Raw genomic sequence first — 26,322 nt, forward strand, 5'->3', positions numbered from 1 at the left:
TTTTAAAAATAGTTTATTGTAGAATGACTTTTTGAATATTTTTAGTTAAGTATATATATACTGAAAGTAATCAAACAGAGATTTTTTTTTTAAAGCAAAATATGGAGTAAGAGATAATTTTAATGAGATAAAAGAGTGGGATGTGACAGAAAAGACCAGTTAAGGATTGAAGAATAGATAACAACTGAGTTAAATACGGTGGAAATAGCAAATTTTCGAGTTAGGAATTGTCCAGAACAAAATGCGTAAATTGATGAGAATACGATGCATCCTTTCTCGTTTTGTCATCTCTCTTTATTATCTACCGACATTTTTTTTTTCTGAGTTTACCATATCTTTAAACGGTATTGCTAGTAAATTGAAGATCCAACAACGTTTGATTTGGTATAAAGTGTAATGTCTAAACTCATTGAATCCTAAGAATGGAGTCGCATTTGATACGAAGCGTTTTACTACCAAACTGATTCAATCCTGAGAATGAAATCGCATTTGATAGGAAGCGCTTTATTACCGAAATAAAACTTGACAGCACAAATCCATATTAGTCGGACCTCAAAGCGAGTGCTTTATTACCGAAGTATAATTTTCCGGCACAAACCCATATTAGTCGGATTCCAAAGCGAGTACTAACCACCGAGTAGAAAACCAAAACAAATCGCTGAGAGCAATCGAAACACAAAAACGTTGATTTCCCCCATTTACAAGACTTGATGCTATCTACTATCTCTGGTGAGACTCAACAATTTTGAGTTACCTTAAACGAGAGTGGAAATTATATGCGTGCATACTTCCAAAGAGAGTTTTCTCCCCGTTGATTTGTTTGTTTGTTGTCTTTTTATTTTTATTATTCTGCTAATAGACATTAAAGTTTGGATTTTTCCATTGGGGTGTCTTCGCTACCTTAGATCCTAAAAAATCTTTAAGCATATAAATATGTGGTGGTGGTAAAAATAATAATAATAATAATCTCCGGGTTGCAAAATGTCTATATTTTCTAGTTTTGTGATAGTTTCACAGGAAGAGAGCAAAACACATTAGTGGGGTTTAGCCTTTAGGACGGAACAGAACACTTTATTAAGCTAGTATAGAAAGACAACTTCAGAATCTTGACACACCCAATTCTATACATATCAAATAGGCCTTTTCACAAGAATACTTGTCATTTTTAACAGCTGTGCTTAGTATTCACGAAAGAGAATATGGTGCCTGCTACAAGTATAAAAAGATAGATGCTTTACCAACGAACGAAGTGGAAGATGTGGTTGTCTGTCCATCAGCTGTACTAGACATTCAACAACTCTGTGCCTGACAAAGATACCGGATATAAGCTCTCTACGAAACCTTGACTAGCCATGTCTGCCGATCATCAGAGGCATTAGACTCCTAATGATCTTATTAACTTATGGTGTTCTTTCAAATCCTCCACCAAGCTGCATATGCAACCAATTTGGTGACGTTCCCCTGGCATACTCCCTTGTAGCTTGTGAACCAAACGTCATTGCATTTGCCATCGCATTTGTATCAAATGTCTGCTGTCCGAACTAGAAAAATTAAAATATCTTGTCATCAGTTTCATGTAGGATTAAAAATTGAGGAAAACACTTCTCCCAGTGCAAATCTTTTTGTTATCCCACTCTTTAAGACCATAGAATATTTTCCACTTTCAGACCTAATAATGTATCTCCTCCCCTTGTCTTTACAACTATTACCTTGGTTTTTTCGTTACAGTTTACTAATTTATCAAAACCTAAAACCTACGCACTGTTCCCTAACTCCCTCTGATCCACAAAAATTGGCAGTCCCACGTGCATAAAGTGTTTAAAGCGAGATACAAATAAAAGACATCCAGGAAAAAGGACCAAATTCAGAGAAACGAGTATTCCACCAGTCATTTTATCGGAAATGCTTATGGTCACGAATTTTTGAAACAGAGTAAGTACTGTTGTTTGGCCATAAAATTCTAAGTAGTCCTGAACATATCTTCTGGCTCAGTACTCAGAAATATATGGTACATATGAATGATGTTTAACCAGCAAGTATTACTTCAAGGAGCTAATGAAGAAACATGAAACAAGGACAAATTGCTAAATGCAGACACAAGGCATTTATTTTCCCCGTCCCCCAAGAGAAAGAAGGTGGCCAGTTAAATACTATAATCAAGGTTGCCAGGGGCACGTTTATCGACTCATTTGCTGAAAAAGGACAGATGTCAAATTAGGGCACAGAATCACCCACAGTCCAGTAAGCTAGAAGGTAGGTCAGATTGCACTGAGTTGGCGTTGCTTAAAAAAAAAAAAAGGTATAGAGCAGTTTAAGAAATGATACATATGGCCAAGGTGGTCACTACTAATTGGTCATTGATGTGCACAAGTACAGAAATGAACCCATTGGAATGAGTAGTTCATACAACACTTACATCTTTAGCTGGAAATCCTTCTATGCTTGGCGTTCTTGAATTAACTGCTTCAAGCTTCATCGATAGAAACTGCAGAATCAAGAACATGTATTACCGCAGAATTCTCACAATTAGAACACACCAACAGCTAACAGGATAGATGCTAATACATTCTTTTTGTTATCCTGTGTGGCGGATAGGGTGGCGAGCATACCTCAACCTGGTGCTGTAATGATTGAACATAATTTATTATCTCATCAAGGACGAGAGCTTTGCCAATAACCTGTAACCGGAAAAACAATCAAACTGAGTTTTTTCCATCCATCTCATTTCAACCAAAAACATTAATTCAGCTTCAGATGTTTATTCTGAGTTTTTTCCATCCATCTCATTTCAACCAAAAACATTAATTCAACTTCAGATGTTTATTTATTTATTTGTTTATATTTCACGGGTAGCCGTTTATGTTATATATCATGAAGAAAGAAGTTCGACCTCCACCATCCCATCTCCATTAATGTGGCGAAAGCCAGTAGCTTTGAGACAGTTCTAGGTTCACTAGATTAGATATCCGTAACCAAAGGAACACCATTGGTCTAATTTTTTTTTATGAGAAGGAACGTTTGTTGGTCTAGTTATGGATTATTTGGACAGTAATATGATAACGCCCAAAAACGCTAAACTCGTCATCAAGGCCATGGATGTAGCAATCAAGAGCTTTGAGTCAAGGAGCACAAAGTATCAAATAGCTGATTTAGCTTATTTTAACTAGGATGTGGCCCAAGGACATTTAGGTAATTATCTATGTCTTATGTAACCCTTAGTATAATTAGTTGTCTTTAGGGTTTTGGTTCATATTTTTTGATAATGTGAAGATACTCTTTGAGAGTTTATGAAATTGTCTATAACCTCTTCATTGGACCCTCTTGAATTCTTCCCTAGTAAGAATCCATGTATGAGTTTCAGTTCCCTTCTCCCATGGATTACAAGTTTGTACTTGAATGCTTAGCTGCTTTCATTATTTGCTATTAATCATTTCTTTCTTCTAAATTTAGTCCCCCTCCTTTCTAATTCTAGTTGTATCTGCTTAATTCTATCTAGTTGTCTCAGTTTATATATTCTCACACTTCAGTTGTTATCATAATAAATGAGAGGAGCACGTCTGATATGTAGTAAGAGCTTGGGCATGGAATATACAAAGAAATCCACGTGCTTTTGTTAAAAAGCAACCAGTTCAAACAAGATCAAGTTTCAAGAAATTAAGAAAATTGATAATTTTTGGATAAGACAGGTTCATATATTGAATATGTCAATCAGAACGGGCAATAAATAAAGGTTCCACCTAAATAACATGGGACAAGGGCTTTACTTATAAATGATAAAACAAAATACAAGTTCGACCTAAATAACATGGGTTGACTTTACTTGTCAAAATAAAATAAAATAAAATACTATGGGATAAGGGCTTTGTTTGACAAGTAATTCATCGCTAAAATGCTAAAGCTAAATCTTCATTCCAAGAATAAGTGTCCTTGTTGCAACATTATCTGTTGGAGATTTGGAGTCTAACCTTCACCGAATTAGTATGTCCACAAAATCTGAAAGAAATATTTGTGAGGCTTTGTCTGAAGTTTACTATGGGAGCAGGCTTTGCTAGTGAACCTAAAAATATGTCATCTCGCTTAAAGGTGGGGACGCTCCAAAAGTCTTAGTATCAGAAAGTATTTACTCAAGTATCATTACAAAACAGAAAAACAGCAGATGAAAACCAAGCACTTCTGATTTTAAACAGTGAAAAGAAAGCGGAAGGTGCAGTAGCGCACCTTATTACAACCAGGGACTATATCTTGGAGGACTTTCATCCTCTCACTTATCTTTTCTCTCCTAGCCTGCACAACAAATAGTCCAATCAGCAAAAGACTATATTTGTCATATATAACCATCATTTTATATCATGTCAAACCTGTTACAGCAAAAAGTCTAACATTTGACACCGAATTAGAAGAAAATATATTAGTCAAAATTACTCTTTCTGCTAGACTGTGACTATCAGTAGCTTGACCCCTCCTTGCTCGCACATGAATATAATCTTTTGGTGGTTCAGCAGGCTTTGCAGGTTGTTCTGTAGATTTTCCTGAAATCCCTTCCCCATCACCTCTAGATTGGCAATTCTCATTCGATCTTGTAGCTTTCAGCCGCTTACTATCAGAATCAGTCTGCTCAAATCACCAAATTAATATTAATAGATTAAGTCAAAAATTAACAAGGCAGAAAAAAATAATCACTTTCTCACAATGCACGTTCAATATAAGAAATTTGATTTCACCTCCAATCAACCAACTAATTTTCAATCCCGCACTAGTTAGGATCACAATATGGATCCTCCACACACACCATTTTGTTTGAGCCCATTTCTTCCCAATACTGGCAAATAATTTGTATTTTAAACCAAGATTCCACTTCTCCTAAGCTGGAGAATAATTAAATGTCTAATCACCTCGAAAGTACTTAATAAACATGATTCAGATAGAATAGTGAGAACAAATCAACAGCCAATATCTCCATTATGATTATTATTGATGGAAACAATGAAGTAACCATAAGGATCAAATAAGCAATGTACTCTACTGGCTTTCTCAAGTTATCCCCAGTTTTTCTTTATTCAGTTAACCTCTCTATAACAGCATCGTTGGTTCCAGATTTTTTGACTGCTATAGGAACTTGACATTTAAAAAATATTTGGCTACTGTAGGCGAAAAAGATGCATAAAATCTAATGTTCCATTTTTTAGTGTTATAAAAAATGACAAAATTATTTAATGCTGCTAGCCTGCTATGGAAGTAGGAACTTTAATGCCAAATCTTAAGCTTATTCACGCTTTGTATAAATAAGGAAAATCTTTTAAAGATGAAAATCTATATATTCATATAATATTCTTTGCCAGAAATAAAGTATCAAAATATTTGATCAAAATCTCTAGACCTATTATTGGTGATCTTAGAGTTTCTATTTCTATAGATATCGTTACTTATTATATTACCAAAAAAGAAGATAGTCGTTATAGAGGGTTAATTTTACAAAGAGTGTACTCTTGTAAATATAATTGGTGTTATAGGTAAAAAAGTGTTATAGAGAGGTAAAATGTAACATAAGAGGCCGGTTCCGAGAAAACAGAGGTCTGACTGTATCAACTAAATGTATAGTAGAATTAACTTACATCACAGTTGTTTCTACAGCTAAATATAGTAGAAAAATAAGTCAATTTGATAGAATACCAGGCTACAATAGAATTTACTTAACATTGGCAGTTACTAGAGCTAAATAGTAGAAAATAGAGGTTAATTTAGATAGTAATATAATAGATTACCAAGCCATTGCCGCTAGTGGAAACTCCTTTATTAGCAAATTCATCATCCACGTGTCGCTTCCTAACTGAACCACCGCCACTGTAATTTGTATTCTTTGGAATATCACTCACATTATGCGCCGCCGCCGTTGACGGTGGCGGCAAAGTATACGCCGTGGCGTCTCCACCGGCATTAATAGGAAACTGCCAGATCTCAGCCAAATTAAACGGCGCGGCGTGGTTCATTATGGAAGGTTGAGGATCCATTTCAAAACCCGATCCGAGTTTGAGTCCGAGGGAAATGATGATGAAGTGTTGTTAGGCATTCACGTAAGGAAATGTGAATTGAGAAGCAGATATAAAGGGAAGTTGTTGGGTTACCTACTGGCGTACACCACCAGAGAAGAAAGGGGGGGAGAGGAGACTCTTTGGGAATTGAAATGAAATGACTTTGAATGAGGTTTTTCTGGAGGGTCCAGTTCCAGCTTTTATTGTCTTGTGTATGTATGTCTACCTCAACTCCGTACCATTTAATTCTTGCACGTTTAGTGTTCCATAGTTATATATACTTCTCAATCAAAATGAATTACGGTATTAAAGACTGTTTAGACAGAGAACTCAGGGAGCAAAAGGTCGGGAGGGTAAATGATAGGATAATGACCATTAAGTTAGTTTTGGGAGGGCTAACTTTTAACATAATTAGTGCTTATGCTTCGTAGGCGCGTTTGGACAAGGATGTCAAAAGGTGCCTTTGGGAGTAGTTGGACGAGGTTGTGAGAGGTATCGCACATAGTGCATAACTATTTGTGGGAGGCGATTTTAATGGTCACATAGGGATCACTTCAAGATGATATGATGATGTGTATGGTAGTTTCGGCTTTGAAGATAGAAATGAAGGAAGAGTTTCACTGTTAGACCTCGCGAAAGCTTTTGAATTGGTCATAGCTAACACGTGCTTCCAGAAGAGGAAGAAGCACTTGATGACCTATCGTAGTGTCATGGCTAGGACCCAGACAAATTACATGCTGCTTAGGAAGTGTGATAGAGATTTATGCAAGGACTGCAAGGTTATCCTACTAGAATCTTACAACCCTACATAAGCTTGTGTTATGAATTTAGCTATGAAAAGGAAGAAAAAAAGGGTCGTATATGGTCTACCGAGGATTAGATGGGCAGGTCTGACTAAAGCCAAAGCCCACGAGATTGGGGAGAAGTTAATGGCTATAGGGGCTTGGTGGAGTAGTGCATGGGGATTCATATAATATTTGGACTAGGACGGCTGATTGCATCAGGGAAGCAGCTATAAAGGTGTTAGGCATCGTGAGGGATAACCTAGGTGGGCTTAAAGGGGATTGGTGGTGAAACGAAGAGGTCCAAGAAAAAGTGGAAGCCAAGAAGGTTGCCTATGCGGCGTTAATGGAGAGCTTAGACGATGAGGATAAAAGGAAGAATAGGAAGAGATATAAGACAACAAAGAAGGAAGCGAAGCTAAGAGTCACGACGGCTAAAACGATCGCTTTTGAGCACTTGTATGAAGAGCTTGAGCGCAAAGTAGGGAATAGGAAGCTTTATAGGCTCTCCAAGGCGAGAGAGGATGGCCCGCGATCTGGACCACGTGAATAGCATCAAGGACGAGAATGTCAATATGTTGGTAGAAGACGCACATTAGACGAAGATGGCAAACATACTTCCATAAGCTCTTAAATAATGAAGGAGACAAGATATTTTGTTGGGGGAGTTAGTTCATTTTGAGAGTTGTGAGATTTTAGGTATTATATGTGCATAAAGACTGAGAGGTCGAGGTATCACGACCTATTTTCACTAAGTTGTGCGGGCACCTACCTTTCCTACCTCGGTAAACGAACCCCTATCCCAATAATTATAGAAAAATATAAATAAGCGGAAGAAGATAGAATAACGTAAGTCTCACAATAGGATATAAAAGTGCGGAAATAAAAGAAATCCACCCCAGTAGCTGGTCTGGTCGTACAAGAGCATCTAACTAAATACTACAAGTCGGAATAATAACACATCAATAGTCTCAAAATCATGTCTTAGAATGAAAATCAAGACATAAATAAAGGAAGAGTCTTCGGGCAGCGAACGTCCTCATGCTCACCCTGAAAGACTCGAATCAGCAACCTCGAATATCAACCACGAGGAGTAGAAGTCGATCCCACCTGGTACTCTGCATTCATAAAAAAATGCAGCAAGTGTAGGTCAGTACAAACAACAAGTACTGGTAGGTATCATAGGTAGACTAAGACTAGCTAACGTATATAAAGATAACAAAGCAGGATAAATACATAAACCAACAGTACAAGTCAACACGAATCCACATCCATAGTACAAGTCATCGCCTATGTTATAGCTTCTAAACCCAACGGTGCCAAGTCTCAGTATAATCAATCCGAACCAGGACATCACAATGGTATCACAACAAGTCATCACATATGTTATAGCATCTAAGCCTAATTGTGCCAAGCCTCAGTATAATCATTCCGAACCAGTACATCACAATAGTATCACAACATATCACCAGAAATCAAAAGGTACAATGCACTGTAATAATGTATATATGATGAATGTAATGCATACACACCGTACATATGTACTCCGACGATGGAACATCACATCTCGACAGTACAACCCATGGGGGGCCCGCGAAGTCCATGTACCACTCACTCCGGAAAGTGACCTCGGATCACGAGCACTCTCTCGATCTCGGCAAGAAACCTCGGGCATCGTACACTCATTCGTTCCCGGCAAGAAACCTCGAGCAACGTACACTCAGTCCACTCCGATAAATGACCTCGGATCACGGACTCTCACTTTCTTTTACACTCTCCGGCAGAAACCTCGGAGGCTACACTCTCTCACTTACCATCATCAATACCATAACCATGCAATATCATGACTCATGAAAATGAGTATGAATACGATGCAATATAATATCAACAACTAATTCAATCCCAAACAGTACTACCCAGGGCACACAAGTAATATCAATAATAAGGCTACACAATAAGCCACAATGAAATCACAATCTTATCTCAACACCGATCAAGTAAAGTACCGCAATATCATAGTCATGATTACCTAATGTCTTAACGTGGCAATTGTCACGACCCAACCGGAGGGCCATGATGGGTACCCAGTGCTAACCCACCCAGGCACCTCTTATCGTACATTCACATTTACATCTAGGTGAGCCACATAGCTAAATCATACTTTCTATCCATCATTCATACTAATCCCGTTGGGCAACAATGTATTTATATCACCATCAACAACTATGCCCATAACAATGTACATAAGCCGAAAAGGCTATCAAAATGATATACAAAATATAAGCCGACAAGGCTCAATACATCTAACTATATACACATGTCTACGAGCCTCTAAGAAGAGTATGTCACATCATATAGGCTGGACAGGACCCTGCCATGCCCATAAGCATGTACACAAAAGAATAGATACCAAAAGTTGTAGCTCCGAATGAAATGGAGCTCTGCTACGTAGTCCCTGAGTAATAAAGCTATGGATCAAGCCTGTCTCCCTGGCCACCTACGGGCATGACGCAGCGTCCACAAACAAAAGGACGTCAGTACGAAGAATGTACTAAGTATGTAAAGCATAATCAACATCATTATAGAAGCATAAGAGACAACATAAGAAATAGCATAAGATAGGAGGTAGTAGAACCATCGTCATAAACACTTACTTGCTTTTCATAGGGACATTCCATCTCTAGTGCGTGATTTTGTACATACATCCATATCTGTATCCGTATTCGTATCCGTATTTATTTATATTTTCATATCCATATTCATACTCATAATCGTATTCATATTCGCTTTCATACTCGTATTCATAGCATACCCGACCATGAAGGTTCGGTGTTTCACATACCCGACCATGGCAAGCTCGGTGATTATACATACCTGGCCCTACCAAGGCTCAGGGTTATCCGTACCCAACTGCAGTGGTGTGCGCGCAATACATATCATACCCAGCCAGATGAGCTCGGTATTACATAATATGCATACATAAACGCATATACATAAGAGCTCATAAGCATCTTCGTCATCGTTACTATCGTCGTCTCATTACATCTATCCTTAGAGGATCACCCATCATATAAGGAATTTTAGTAGAATCGACTCATAATGAGAATCATGAGCTTTAGTAGCTTTTAAAGACAGAATCATTTGGAAGACATTGTAAACTCATGAAAGGATAGGTATATAGCCAAAGAACCATGCCTTGTTGAAAGAAGGGTTAGCCTTACATACCTTTTCGTTTAGCTATTCTATCACTTGAACGTTCTCCTTCAATGCTCACGTTTCTACCTTCATTAGAGTTTATACTAACATTAGAAAATCGATAGCTTAGCATACTTGACTAAAGCTAGAGAAAATTGGGCAGCATTTCCTTTGTTTGTACAACTTTCCTCATGCCATATATCAACTCCCAAACGTCTACAATAACATTCACAATATTATAACCAACAATCTTCATTCATCTACATTATCCACATTTCACAATTTCACTTCAATTCATCCATAATCATGGTCATAATACACTAGTACGTTTTCTCACATATAATGCTTATCCCATGTTCTTAATGTCATTTATAACATAATCATAATCACAACATATCAAGAATCATGACTCATTCCAAGCTACTACTTAAAATCTCATTATGCTCATTTTTGTAACCCATTTTCTATCTCCTTTCATAATCCAAGTTCTTCAACCTCTCAATACCTTAAACTACATGGAAATACCATAAAACTTACCTTAGATGGTGTAGGAATGGACTTTGGGTGGAAACACTTCACTTGAGTAAAACCCTAATTCCACTTCCACTTGGATTTCTTGTCTTGGATGAACCCTAGTGAGTTTCTCACACTTGATTCTCTTGGTTTGATGAAGTTGATCATTAATATCTCTTGAATTCTTGTGCAAGAGATGTGGAGAAATGTTCTAGAGAGTTCTTGAGAGAAGGGGAGTGAAGATGAAATGAAATGAAATGAACTTGGTCCCCTTTTTAATAATTCACAATTTGTCTCGCTTCGGTTTCACGAACCAACATACGGTCCGTATAATTTATATGGACCGTATGTTTGGCCGTACTTTTGGTCCAATGAAGGCTGCTAATCTGGGCAGAATATACGGCCTAACATACGGCCGATATATTTTATACGGCCCGTATGTTGGCCGCATCTGTCTTTTTCCGAACTCGTTCTCGTCGACTCGTTTGATCTCCAATCCTTATGGAACCTTCTTAACACTTGTTTAGCACCTCATTAACAATCTAAGGGATGTTATAACTCTTCTCCAAAACATTATTAAGTTATCATTAATTCGGTACTAGTAAATCTCTTCCGATACGTAACGTATACCTTGCCTCTCTTGGCAAACTTTCCTCTCTTACCTCGAATGTCTTTGAAATCTCAATTAGGGTCACCAAAGGCTATTCCTTACTTATCGAAACATCGTATACTTCGTGCCCTTCGTTAGTCTATTCACTGTGCATTAACGGAAAAATTTTCGAGGTGTAACAGTAATGAGCCAATAAGTAACTAGAACAAGATAAGTAAATCAACACAACTGGGTGGCTAGCCCCCAAATCATACAACAGGCCCAACCTAAGACAATATCTAACCCAACTTCACACTCGAAGTTTACATGCATTCTCCGACAATATCATCTAAACATACGCTTCGCTAATCGAAATCTTACCATAAGGTAAACCATAACCTACCTGGAGAGCCGAACAGCAAAGTCTCCAATAATCAAACCTTAGTCTTTCCTTTCCTTTGAGCCTCGAGATAATGGAAGTCTAAACATATCCGAATCATGAAATTAGAATCAAGAAGAAACATCAGTCAAGCCCTATTTCTATTTAAGACCTAAATCTCAATCTATGGAATGGGGTTTATGAACTAGAAAGATGGAATAAGAAATCTATAGGTCTCAACATGAAATTAATGTTCTAGGTGATCAATTCCCATCAATTATAAGCTAGGAAAACTAACAAATCACTTTCAGATTCTAGGCAAAACCCCCAAATTTAGGTACGAACCCTAACTTTTAATTCTATAAATTAGCCACTAATAGGAAGGAATCATGCAATAATAGATTCTAATCATCAATTCCATGCTTAATGAAGCTAACCCAATCAATAAATCAAGACTTAATAGCCTAAAGTGAAGAACCCATTGAACCCTCTTTTAATCCTTAAGCTCTCAATGAAACTAGCATGATAATGGGTTCCTAAGGTGATAAAGTAATCACAGAATGGAAAGGAAAGTGAAAGGACTTACCATAATGATTTCCCCCCAAGAAATGCCTTGAAATGCTCCCAATAGCTCGGTTTTCGGAATGGTAATGAATGAGAAACTTAGGGCTTTTAACACTCATTTACTGAATCTAAGCCGTACACACGGCTCACAAGCACTCTCGCAGCTTCGCGGTGCTTTTTGACGGTCCCCCCGGCCGCCTGATGGCATCTTGCCGCCTTTACATGCTACGGTGGCAAGGCAACCGCGCTTGCATGATCGGTGCCACCATACGGCACCGTACACCGAATCCCCCAAGTTTCACAATCCCAACTCGAAATCCTGACTATCACACGAGGCCATCTGCTCACATACCATATATGTAGACATACATAAAAACACGCTACGAATGCGCTCGTGACCTCGGAATTCCCAATGGAGGTCTCGTTGATCGAGTCAAACCCCGATACCTCAAAACTAACTTCCCAACCCAAGTCCCAAAATGCACTCGAGCGCATTGGGAACCAAACCAGATATACACACAAATTCTAAAAGACCATTCGGACCTCTCAGAATCGACGGATTCTCGAAAAAGGTCCATTTTCCTAAAAGTTAACTTGAGTTAACCCTTTTTCGCTTTAAGCCCGAATTTCCCAAAAATTTGCCCAAATCTTATCCAAATACCTCGGGAAGCGTGTCAACGGTCCCCTCGGGTCAAATGTGAACTAAATAAGCTCGGGAAGGGTCAAAAGTACCGAAAAGACTATAACGACCAAACGGGTCATTACACGAGGGGGCATAAGATGAGGAGGGGAAGAGCGACTGGGCTAGATGAGATGCTGATGGATTTTTAGAAGAATGCAGGTGAGGCGAGTATGGAGTGACTGACTAGGTTGTTCATTGTCATTTTTAGAATGACTAAGAATGCTAGAAAAATGGAGGTGGAGTACAGTAGTTCCATTGTACAAGAACAAGGTTACTATTTAGAATTGTAACAACTATAGGGATATCAAGCTACTAAGCTATACTATAAAAGTTAGGGAGAGAGTGGTCGAGATGAGTATGAGGACGAGTATATCTATCTACGAGAATCAATTTGGATTCATGCTGGGGCGATCAACTAAAAAAGTCATTCATCTTGTAAAAAGATTGACGGAGTAGTATAGGGACAAGAAAGAGACTCACACAGTGTTTATTGACCTGAAAAGGGCGTACACTAAAGTTCTGAAAGAGGTCCTTTGGAGATGTTTGGAGTCTGAGGTGTACATAGGGATTACATTATGGCAATTAAGGATATGTACGATGGATCCAGGACCTTACTAGAACAATGGGGGTGACTCACAACATCTTTCAGCCATGATGGGGTTGCACCAGGGATCAGCCCTTTGATGGACGAATGGACACGGCATATTGAAGGAAATGTCGTGGTGTATTTTATTCGCATATGACATAGTACTGATTGACGAGACTCATGATGGAGTTAACGATGGCTTAGAAGTTGGTGATAGACCCTAGAGTCTAAAGATTTTATGCTAAGTAGTACTAAGACAGAGTATATAGATTGCAAGTTCAGTGACGTATCGCAGGAGGCGGAGGTAGAAGTGAAGATCGATGCAAAAGTCATATCCAAAAAAGTAGTTTCAAGTATTTTGGGTCCATAATCCAAGGAGACGGGGAGATTGATGTGGATGTCGCACATCGTATTGGAGCAGGGCAGGTAAAATGGAGGCTTAAATCCGGGTACTTTGCGATAAAAATATGTCGCTAACTCTTAAAGGTAAATTCTACATAGTGTTGGTTGGACCGATTTTATTGTATGGAGTAGAGTATTGTCCAGTCAAAGACGCTCACATCTAGAAGACGAGTGTAGAGGATGCTCAAATGGATGTGTAAGCATACGATGTGATTTAATAACGAAGTTATACGGAACAAGGTGAAGTGGCCCCATTGTGGACAAGATGAGGAAAGAGAGACTCTTAAAGTTAAATTCTACAGAGTGGTGGTTGGATTGATTTTATTGTATGGAGTAGAGTATTGTCCAATAAACAACGCCCACGTTTAGAAGACGAGTGTAGTGAAGATGAGGATGCTCAGATGGATGTGTAAGCATACTAGGAAAGATACGATTAATAACGAAGTTATACGGAACAAGGTAAAGTGGCCCCCCTTGTGGACAAGATGAGGGAAGCGAGATTGAGATGGTTCGAACATGTGAAGAGAAGGTGTGTGGATGCACCAGTTAGGAGAGTGAGAGGTTGGCTATAATAGGAGTTAGAAGAGGTACGCTGAAAAGAACCGGGGATGTGATTAGACAGGACATCACACAACTTCAGCATGCTGAAGATCCTAGATAGGAAGGTGAGAAGGTCGAGTTTTAAGCTAAAAGGTTAGTAGGTAGCTGAGTGTAACCCTTATTAGTAGTATTAGTTTGTAATCATGTAGTTCATATCTTCAATGTGTATTACTATATGTTGTTTCCTTTGCTTTTTATCTTGCTATGTGTTATCATATTTTATTGATACCAAAATTTAATTAAAGAAAAATATATCGAAAACAAAGAAGTGATAATTTATATTCAAAAGTAAATAAATTAAGAAAGTGCTTCATTTGCGTACATTTTAGAAATGCCAAACTTTTTTAAAAGTCAAGAAAGTCGGGAGGTACCTAGCGGCTAGGAGTTGAGCCAATCGTGTCAAGTAATTATCTGATGAAGTACGTAGGTCTCATACTCTCATTCATGAATCTTTGAGAGAGTCGCTTTCTCACTTATCATTAAAATCTTTTGGGTTCGGGTTTAGGAACTAATTAAAAGGTAGTAGTACTAATCTTTATCAGAGGGAGGTTTAATTAAACCAGTACTCCCTTCAAATAAAAAATAGTGTCTGGTTAGCCATTTGCACATATTTTAAGAAAATATCAACTCTTAGGAAAAAATAGGTAATTTGACTAAACTATCCCTAATTAAATAGATATTAGGATTCGATCACTTAATACTTAATATGGACAATTTTGGAAGAATAAGATTAATTATTTCTTAATTTGGTAAGTGAAAACTCTTTTTTAACAAAAGAAGAAAAAAAAGGTAAGTGGACACTCTTTTTATTCCGGAGGGAGTAACATTTTGGCTTTACTGAATGTTCATTTACTAATGATTGTTATAATTATGATTACGCGGGTCTTTTTTGATCAAACTCATTTTTTTTTTTTTTTGGTGAACGATCAAACTCATTAGAAGCAGCTTTTTTTATATATATAATTATGATTACGCGAAACTTCTTTCACGAGGAGCTTGACAAGTAAAGTAGACCTGAGGAAGTAATTTCTCCTTGTTACGGATGTGGCTACAGTTGAGGACCACAGGAGTTGACGAATTATGTTTGGAACCCTAGGTAAAAGGAACATTAGCGTTGCTGGAAAGAGGAAACATTCCTTTAGGTTACGTTATTCAAGAAGTTTGTTTTTATTTTTTTTATTTGTTTGTAGTAGTTATCTGGACTCTCCCTTCCTTCTAAATTTTCTTTTTACTTCTGCCTTTGTTGCAAAGAAAAGAGAAGTATTCCTCTACCAGTATATGTATTTTTGTTCCTCCATTGCAATATAAAGCCTTAATACAGTTCAAGGTAGCTCATCTAACCAATATTTGGAGATTATATTCACAAATCACACGTAATAATTTTTTTCTTTTGTGATTCACCACAATAAGAATTAAATCTTAATTCAAAGAGAACACATGATCTAGAATAAGTATCTTCTGTACAATATTCTTTCGATTAAGCGATTTAGGCTTCCAAAATCTCATAGATACAAAAGTTCGTCTCATGATGTTATTGTTCACGTTGTTATTATTGTTATTATTCTACGTACGTAATCGATGGTTTTATTTATTTAAATTCCTCCCACTCTAATTAACTAAAGAACAAATATAGGGAACTTATGGCATATGAACAAACTCCGTTTTTTGCTATTGACCCGTAGCAATAAACCTTTTATCATAAATGGCAAATTGAGAGCTGCTTTAAAGAGTTTTCATGCCTAACTAATTAGATTCCAAATATTTTCATTTTATTTGGCATATAGAATTAAAGTTGAAGATTGAGTTGTGTGTCGTTATACTTTTGACAAGGAATATTTTGAAATAATATTCATGTTTAAATGTACTTTTCAAATCTGAAATACAACTTCAAAAGTAAAAAGTGAGTTAAAAAACAAGTTATAAGCTGTTTTCAAAATTTGAAATACAATTTTAAGTTTGATTTGAAATTTTCATGATCAAACACAGATTTTCGAATGAAATAATTTTGTTTTTAAAAAGTGAATTTTTTTATGACCTAACTGGTCCTAATATCTTGAAAATTGAGCTATTCTTTTGCAGGTTGTCTATACGTTTGATGACGTTCCAAAATCAAATTCTCAGTAGTTAAACTTTTAAATTTCTACTCTCGAAGTTCTCTCGCTCAATCTCTTTCAGTCTATATAATTAATAACAATTATTCTCTTCTTCTCATTTTAACAGTCATTTAACTTTTTTCAGGTCCATTAAAAAAATATATATAAGATAAATTTATGAAGTTACCCCTATTTAATAAAAGTAAATTAATTTCTTCCTCTCAAATTCTATGCATAATTGAAGGTATATAATTAAAAATAATTGTCAACTTTAATCTTGAATTCCTAAAGTGAGAATTCTTTTAGGATATTTTCTTTTGTTAAAGTAATTGGTCGTTTGGGAGTGAGGGAATATATGTTCTGTTAGTACAACACAAAATACAAAGTAGTATAACATCATTATCACATTTCAAGTCTTTTACAATGCCACTTGAGAAATTACATGAGATTCTTAACTTTGATTCTAATTTTTTTTTTTTTTAAAAAAAAAAAAATTCTCACTGTTGTTCGGTAACTATATAGGGTTGTCCAATTAAATTCGAAATTCTCGTCAAGAAGTCTCACATTAGGAGTAAAATGCTCCTAATAAGGTGACTCTATATTCAGGGCTTTAAACTCGAGACCTCTGATGAAGGATGAAAGAGTACTACCGCAACCCTTGTTAGTTACCTTTTTTTACTTTGTCCAAACATCAGTTAGTACGAATTCTAAGTGGTCGTTTCGTTGGTAGGATAAGGGATTATAATTTTGGGATAAAGAACAAAATGGAACATTTTCCCTTCTCCAAAACTCTTCTCCCAAATATTATAATAAAGAAATGTCGAAAATAAAAGCATATCCCAATTTATCCCGTTTGACCCAGCACATGTTTTATATTATGCCTCAATATCTCATTTTTCAGTCTAATGATCCAAACATCTACCAATAACAGTATATTCACTAAATAATTTCACTATTATTTAATTCACGTATTATAATCTCGTTATTATAATTCCACGATAACTTGTTCCAAATCAAATGGACTCTAAGAGGGCAGTACAACATCCTATTGTCAACAACTTGAATCGCAAGTGTTACAATCTTTTCGAACGTACTGTTCAATTGAATATTTCCTGCTCCAATTATTGATTATGTAAAAATGAAGAATAAATATGCTGTAGGGAACCAAGGATGTGTGTTTTAGAGCTTAAGCACGTAGCAATATGAAGTGTGACTAATTACTCAAAATAGTTTAGACAAAAGTGGTCCAATCAAAGTAATATGGTGTCCTTTCCAAATCAAAACTTGTAAAAAAAAAAAAAAAAAAAAAAGTACTATGATAACCTCACTGTGGCTATGTTTTTTACTGTTTAGCTTGTTCAAGAAAGTTCTGTTTTTACACGAGTCATTTCATGATTTGCATTTTGCAGCCATGGAAAATGATTTCTGTTTTATCAGCTGGAATTTATTGTGAATAAACAGTTGGCACAAGAATATAAGTATATAGGGTGTAAATCTGGTATTTATAGAAGTAACACTACTAGTTGAAATATTCGTTTTCTTATTCGATCTCTTTAATAGTAGCTACTTCTAAAGACTGAAGTTTGAGATACTCGTCACATGCATGATGCATATAAAGAAATTGAATGATGTAAATGTGCTAAGGACTAACTAAGTTAGAGCCTGTGGGTTGGTCAATCTGATTAAATTAGTTGATAAGTATGAAATGCTAAAATAATATTTTTAGGTTTTAGAGTCAATTTTATATAAAGCAGTTATATATTTAGATATGCTGAGATGGGCGCACGTTAAGTGAGGATAACTAACGTGCACCACTTCACCATGGCTAAGCAAAGGAAGAAGAAGAAGACGAATGTAACGGCGCCGCCGGATTCCAAAACAACTCCGGCTTCAACAGAGGAAGTTACGCAACTCGTTACCCCGGAATCTGGGATCCCACAAACCCCAGCCCCAATTAATTTAGGGCAATGGATGGTTGGGAGAGGCAGTGCTCCAACGGTATTCCACCAACCAATAGCTACAAAGAAAATACTCACCCAGGCGAAGATACCTACCCCTCCTCGAATCCCGCTTGTGTTGACACCAATAGTCCAACAAGAGGAGATTATTCAGCCACCAGAGCAGACGACAAATGCAGCGAGGAAGTTGATGTTCAACAATGATGAACCATACTTGGCTGAGCTGATAAAAGGTAGTTGAACCCTGCGTACTGGTAAACCACTTGAATACTTTTCTCCGACTCTGAAGATGGCATCAAAGTGGGGAAAATGTGTTCGAGTGTGATTGCTGAACAGAAAGAAAAATAGAGCTTAGCTCTGATAGGATCCGTAATTGGGAGAATGCATGCGTTCAAGGAGATGCTGAAATTTGTCTACGAGGTATGGAAATTCGTAGCCATACCTCAGGTATACACTCATGACGATGGTTATTTTCTCTTTAAATTCGAGGATGAAGATGATAAGCAAAAAGTGCTACAGAGCGGCCCCTATACGTTTAACAACAGACCCTTTATCCTAAACAATGGATCCCTAATTTTCAAATAAAGAATGAACAAATACGGGAGATACCTATCTGGGTAACTCTACCTAGACTTCCCATTGTATATTGGCTCTTAAAAACTTAGGGCGACTTGCTAGCTCTTTAGGGAAGCCAATCTGTACTGATAAACCCACTACTAATAAAGAGAGGATTGCTTATGCAAGGGTGTTAGTTGAGATGGACATAACTCAGCCCTTACCTAATGCCATTTCATTGAGGATCCTGATGGCAAACGTAGAACTCAGGAGGTTGATTATGAATGGCAACCTAACTATTGTCAAGAGTGCCGATAATTTGGCAAGCACACTAAGGGTTGTAAGCTTGCCCCTAAAGAAAAGGCGCCAATAGTGAAAAAGAAGAGAGGAAGAACAATTCCCACTTGGATGTCTAGAACAACACCAACTCAAGCTGAGCATACCAAACCAGAAGAGAATCCAACTGTTTCACACAATTCCACTGAGAAATCTCAAGAACCTCAGACTCAACCAATCCATCTTGAGCAAAGCATAGTAGTTGCATAGACTGAGGCTAGTGCGGCTGACAAAGCTACAGAGGTGGTTGACACAGAGGGGTCTCCTGAGGAAGCTAGGGCCCAAGCAAGGGGCAAACAGAAAGTGAATATAGCTCCCCAAGAACCTATTCAAACTGTTAATAGTGAGGAAATTGAACATTACTTGAGGAGAAATAAGAATGCTACTTTGAAGATAGGAGAAAAAGCTCCATCCAAAGTAGTAAAGGGCCCCTCACAAACCACAAAATATCCCCCATGATTTTTGGATCATGGAACATTAGGGGGCTTAACAGGCCCTTCAAGCAGAGAAGGAACTCAAGATCTTCTTGCTGAAGAATAAAGTGGTCCTACTGAGCTGTCTTGAGACTAAAGTAAATGAATGAAAGCAAGTAAAGTTAAGAGGAATATGGGTGCTGATTGGGACATCTATGTTGATTACTCACAGGACACCACTGGAAGAATTTTGGTCCTTTAGAAGAGTCAACAGATCCTACTTCATATGGAGTTTGCTACTCCTTAAATGGTACACTGTTCAGTTAAGGACAGGAATTTTGAGTTCACTTGCGAGGCCACCTTTGTTTATGGGCTGAATACTATCTCAGGCAGACAAGAAATTTAGAGTCACCTTAGGCAGATAAGCTCTCTAATTACTAAACCTTGGGTTGTACTTGGGTACTTCAACACCATCCTCTCTATATATGTGTCACGACCCAAACGGATAGTGCCATGACGGGCACCCGGAGCTAACCCACCAGGCACCTCTCATCATACTTTCACAATCATATCTAGGTGAGCCACATGGCCTGCTAACAATCTCTACGCATCAATAATGCCATTTCCATTGGGCTAAGGCACTTTTTATATCAACATCAACAAACATGCCCATATACATATATACAAGCCGACGAGGCTGACAAAATGATATACAAAATATGAGCCGACAAGGCTAAAAGACATCTAATTGTACCCAGCTGTCTACAAGCCTCTAAGAAGAGTATGAAACAACATCATATAGACGGGACAGAGCCCCGCCATGCCCATATATATATACATAAAAGAATAGTACCAACAGCTGCAGCTCCGGATCAAATAGAGCTCTTCTAAGCAATCTCTGAATAAGCAGCCTAAGGATCAGGTCTATCTCTCTGTCCACCTGTGGGCATGACACAGCGACCACAAACAAAAGGACGTCAGTACGAAAAATGTACTGAGTATGTAAAGCATAATCAATAGTATAATAGAAGCATGAAAAATAACATAAGATGGAAGAGTCATGGGGTGATAGAGTCATTTATACCTCTAGCGACGCTCTTCATATTTACTTACCCTTTTTCTAATTGGAGCCTTGCATTACATACACTTATATATATAGTAGTATCATACCCGACCATAGAGGTTCGGTGTCTCACGTACCCGGCCATGACAAGGCTCGGTGTTATACGTACCTGGCCCTACTAAGGCTCAAGATACTGTATCTAACCGCACCTGCGCGCGCGCTATAGATATCATACCCGGCCATATAAGCTCGGTGTTCTTAATAGTCATACTTTGATATATATAGTAGTACATACGTATCCTCAACATCATCATCACTTTCATTATATCCTTCTTTAGAGTATCAACCATCATAGGATGAGACCAATGGTATCGTGAGAATATCAAGAATCATGAGCTTTAGTGATTCTAGGAATGAAGTCATCTTGGAAGACATTATGGAATTAATGTGAAGGTATACAACAATGGGATCATGCCTTAAGGAAAGAAGGGTTAGCCTTACATACCTCGTTGCCTTCTTAACTATCTAACGTTCACCGACAAAGCTTGAGAAATCTACATTAAAAGGATTCATACCAAAGTTAAGTCTTAAGGACACTCTTAAATTCAAACTAGGACAACTCATGAGCTAACCAAAAAATTAGGCAGCATTTCCCCTATTTCATCAACTTCCACCATATTTCAAAACAACTCCCAAACAACTGTGATGACATCCACAATATCATAATCAAGTAGGCATATTCCATTGAGTCTTAAAATTTATTCTCATATTCAACTTATATCAACAACTTCACACCAACCCTTTACACAATCTTATACAACACTTCCTTGTCATCATTAATATCCTTCATAACAAGATTATATCTATAGCATACTAAGAATCATGGTTCAAGTTAGTTTACTACTGAAAAATACCATAAAATCTACATTTAGGCCTCATCTTTTACTTTCTCCTTTCACCCAAGTTATTCAACGACTAAGAATTCTTAATAACATGGAATAAGCATGAAAACTAACCTTTTATCTTAAAGGAATGAGCTTTGGAGCAAGTTATCAACTTGTATGAAAACCCTAGCTTCAATACCCTAGAAATTCTTGAAGTCTACTAACCCTGGCAAGTCTTCCAACACATGGATACCTTGATTCTTGCTATTTGATCTTTGATTTCCCTTGGGTTTGAGTGGAATATGCTTGGGATAAGGTTCTAGAGCTTTTAAGAGTTGTGGAGAATGTGGGAAATGAAAAAATATGGACTCGGGTCATGTATATATAAAAAGGAAAAAAATCTGGAAAAAGTGACCCTACTCGATTATACGGAAACTTATATGGTCCGTATAACTTTATACGGTCCGTATAAATGGTCGTATAATCCCACCTGGGATTGACCCTTCTTTGGAATGTTATACGGACCGTATAAGTGGTCGTATAACCATTTTTTTTTTTCTGAACTTACTCTCGTCGATTCGTTCAACCTCCAGTCCTTATGGAACCTTAATAACACTTATATAACACTTCATTAACCATCTAAGAGGCTCTATAGCAGCTTTTCAAGACATTACTAAATATGCATCAACTCAACTATTGCGAAAACCTTTCCAAACATGACTTACATTTCACTTCCTTCAATGAACTTACTTTCACATATTCATATGACTTCAAAATCTTATGGTACACACTTTAAGCTATCTTATACTTTCCTTAATCTCGTAAGGACTCCTCATTCACCTTAAGCTCGCATTAGTCTACCCACAAGGCAACAATTCGAAATCTCCGAGATGTAACAACATGACAGAATCAATGGCTTACCAGTGCATCATAATGAAAGTGTAGACTTTCAGGACTGTATTCAAGATACTGGGTTGGGTCAACTAAATAGAAAAGGGTGCCAATTCTCATGGAGTAACAAGAGGGATTCAGAGGTCAGGATATATAGCCTGATTGATTGGGAATTTGTGATGATATCTGGTTTATGACATATAGCTGTTTGGAAGCATACTATTATAGTCCACACTGTTTAGCTCATTCACCTATACTGATTAGAACTGAAGTAGACAAGCAAATGTTACCCAAGCCCTACAGGATGCTACATGTTCTTTTATCTCAGTAGTCTTTCAAGGAGGCATTCTCAGAGCCTTGAACCAGCAGATTACATGACATGCTATGTTTAGAACTTGGAAGAAGCTTCAATAAATACAACAAACTTCCAAGCAAATGAATAGAGAGATGTCTTCTTTGGACATAAAACTAGAGTCTCTTTAGAATCAAATTGACACACTTCAAAGGGCACTGGATGTTGACTTATTCAATCTCTAGCTTACCAAGGAGGAAAGACACCTGAATATACAACTGGAATATTGGAGCCATGTCCATGAGAGGGTGTTAAGGCAAAATTCCAAGGCTACTTAGATAGCAAGTTGTGACTCTAACTCTAAATACTTCCATGATTCACTCAAAGCTAGACAATCAAGGAGCAGATTTTTTTCCATTTGCACTAAGCAAGGTGACATATTAACTAACCCATAACTCATCCATCAGGAATTCACTCAGTTCTTTCAAGGCCTGCTGGGACAAGCTGCTCATGAATTGCCACGTATAGATATCAGAATTGCTAGGGGTGGGCCCTTCTCTCTTATGATCAAAAGTAACAACTACTGCAACCTGTTACAAGAGAGGATGTGGAACAAGTACTTAAGGAGCTGCCAACTGACAAATCATCTGGAATTGATGACTTTCCAGTTGAAATTTTCAAGGAATTCTGGGATCTATTGGGAGGAGAGGTAACCACTATTGTGCTTGACTTTTTTGATAATGGCAAGTTATTAAAAGAAGTTAATTGTACAACTATAACTCTTGTCCCTAAAGTCCCAAACCCCACATATGTGAAGGAGTTTAGACCAATAGCATGTTGTACAACTATCTACAAGCTAATAGGCAAGTTATTGACTGTAAAACTGAAATTAGTAGTGGATTACTTGGTTGGCCCCTCTTAGTCTGCCTTCATTGAAGGGAGAAATATACTTGACAATGTCATCACTACCCATGAACTAGTTAAAAGCTACTCTCAGAAAGGGGTGTCACCTAGATGTCTAATAAAAGTTGACATTCGGAAGGCTTATGATTCAGTAGAGTGGGGTTTCTTGAAATTAGTGCTACTTAAATATGGGTTTCCTGATAAATTTGTTAGACTGATCATGCAGTATGTCACAATAGTTAGTTATTCTATATTGATGAATGGTGGCTTAACTCCGAAATTCCAAGCAAAGAAAGGACTCAGGCAAGGGGACCCTATGTCCCCATACTGTTTGTTCTTGTTATGGAGTATCTCAACAGGTCATTGAAGCAGCTCAGACATAATCCCAATTTCAAGTACCACCCTAAATGTGGAAAGATGAACTTAGTGTATATTTGCTTTGCTGATGACTTGATAATGTGTTGTAGAGCAAATAGAGAATCCATTCAAGCAATGTTGCAAGCTTTCAACCATTTTTCTGAGGTCTCAGGTCTTAAAGCTAATATGGAAAAAGTTCCTTATACATTGCTGGCACTATCACTGCCTTTAGGGATCAAATATTGGATGAAATGCAATTTACACTTGGGTGAAATGCCCTTGTATGCCTATTGTTGAGAAAATGGTTGCAAGGATTAGATGCTGGTCCACCAAATTCCTATCTTACAGTGGTAGAGCTCAACTCATCCAGAGTGTACTATTTGAATGCAAACCTATTGGGCTCAGGTATTCCTTCTCCCAAAGAAGATAATTGAGTTGGTAACTAGTGTGTGTAGAACATTTCTTTGGATTAGTAGTCATGAAAGTTCAAGGAAAGCACTTATAGCTTGGGATAACCTGTGCATGCCTAAGTCTACAGGGGGACTCAACTTCATTGAATTCAGTTAGTGGAACAAGACAGCCATCTCTAAGCTCTTATGGGCTCTTACCACTAAACAAGACACCCTTTGGATCAAATGGTACACACATTTTATATGAAGAATATGGGCAGTACTACTATGCCAACCCCCAAACAAGTTTGTTGGGTGGTTAGGAAAATATTTGATGCAAGGAAATGGTTTCCAAATCAAGATGTTGCAATTACTATACAGAATTGCTGTCATAAAGGAAAGTTTATCATCAAGAGAGCCTATAAATCACTCATGCCCCAATATCCAAAGGTTCACTAGCTTAGTATTAGGGCCTACACTTAATACCAAGACATACTTTTATTACTTGGTTAGCTGTGCAAGGCAAGTTAGCAACAGTTGATCGGCTACAAAAGTGGGGAATCCAGGTGCCCACTGACTGTGTTTTGTATCAGAGTTCAATTGTAGAGAACCTCTCACATCTATTTTTCACCTGTCCATACTCTAAACACATATGGCTTGCATTACTTAACTGGATGGGTGAAATGAGACAACCACAAGCTTGGGAAGAGGAAGTGAAATGGATTGCAAAAGTGGCCACCGGAAATGTATCAAGAGGCCGATATCTTGAGCTTTATATTTGCTGCAACAGTCTATCATGTATGGGCCGAAAGCAATGCTCGAAGATTTCAAAATACCAGTAAAGACTACAAATTCAGAATCAAGGAAGTTGTCCTCCAACTCCATATTCAAGGTCAACGACAAACCAAATGGGCCAACATTTTGGATGCTTTGAATTATTTTCCTAGTTAAACTCTGTTTTGTTAGTTTATGCATATTTGAGTTTATAGACAGGAAAAAGTAGTTAGGAATCTTGAGAGCTAGTTCTAGAGTTCAATGAACTAGTAGCTTTGTAAATATCACACTTGGTTGAAATCAAATTTTCCTTTTCGACAAAAAAAAAAGAAAAGAATGTGTTAAATTGGTAATAAGGAGTTAATATGCTTGGTAAAAGAAAATGGTGATAAGCACTTTTTGTGTTAAAATGATTGAGATGTCCTTCAAACTATTTTACAAATACTATAAATTTAAAATTATTCTTAAAGGACGAACGGCTATTAGGAAAAAAAATTTATAAGGGTCTAGTCAAACAAAAAATGCTTATAAGTTGTAAAATCATAAGCTAGGTTGACCAACTTATGACTTTTTCCTAATTTTGCCGTATAAGCACTTTTATTTTTTATCAAATGCATAGATAAGAAACAAAAAAAAAAAAGTTTATAGTTAAGCTTAGCCAAATACCTTCATAATCACACGTAAAATTAACTTTTGTTCCAATTAAGGGTTTATCTTTGTGTGGTCTTTCACATGAGGGCGATGCAAAAGAATCATTTGGCGACGGATAATGGCAACTATACTTAGCTAATTCGACTAATTAACGCTTGTCATTTTTTTTGCCAACCGATGTTCGGTATCGTATTGGAGTCCAACTAAATCCGGATCGCGCGTTGTAGAGCCCATTTTGGAGGCAGCACTTTCATTCATAGGGCTAGAACCCAAGACCTCTGATTAAGAGTGAAGGGACCCCAACCATCTCACCACAACCCATATTAATTGGTAATTAACGCTTGTCACTACGATTCGAATTGTGATGTTTTTATTCGGACATTACAAAAAAAAAAAAAAAAAAAGGAGAAAAGAAAGATGGAATCAAGCTGTGAGTTGCATA

The 26,322-nt window shown here is 37.3% G+C and overlaps 1 protein-coding gene across 1 annotated transcript; it reads right to left on the bottom strand.

The window, feature by feature from the left end:
• Positions 1-1,050: 1,050 nt before the first annotated feature.
• LOC132067444 (transcription factor BHLH089-like) lies at positions 1,051-6,166 on the bottom strand. Its single transcript, XM_059460676.1, has 6 exons — positions 5,763-6,166; positions 4,423-4,611; positions 4,219-4,284; positions 2,610-2,678; positions 2,417-2,485; positions 1,051-1,541 (listed from the first exon to the last, which is right to left on the bottom strand). The coding sequence occupies exons 1-6, from the start codon at positions 6,006-6,008 to the stop codon at positions 1,401-1,403; spliced, it is 780 nt and encodes a 259-aa protein (XP_059316659.1). The 5' UTR covers positions 6,009-6,166; the 3' UTR covers positions 1,051-1,400.
• Between the last annotated feature and the right edge of the window lie 20,156 nt (positions 6,167-26,322).

The sequence above is a fragment of the Lycium ferocissimum genome, chromosome 8 (assembly GCF_029784015.1).
Source record: "Lycium ferocissimum isolate CSIRO_LF1 chromosome 8, AGI_CSIRO_Lferr_CH_V1, whole genome shotgun sequence".
Classification (NCBI taxonomy): domain Eukaryota; kingdom Viridiplantae; phylum Streptophyta; class Magnoliopsida; order Solanales; family Solanaceae; genus Lycium; species Lycium ferocissimum.

Excerpts from the sequence above, each read along its gene's own strand:
- LOC132067444 (XM_059460676.1), bottom strand. The coding sequence starts at position 6,008 with ATGGATCCTCAACCTTCCATAATGAACCACGCCGCGCCGTTTAATTTG. Across the intron at positions 4,612-5,762 it reads CCACTAGCGGCAATGGCTTG|ACTGATTCTGATAGTAAGCG; the intron begins GTAATCTATTAT and ends TGATTTGAGCAG. Across the intron at positions 2,486-2,609 it reads CATTACAGCACCAGGTTGAG|TTTCTATCGATGAAGCTTGA; the intron begins GTATGCTCGCCA and ends TTGATTCTGCAG.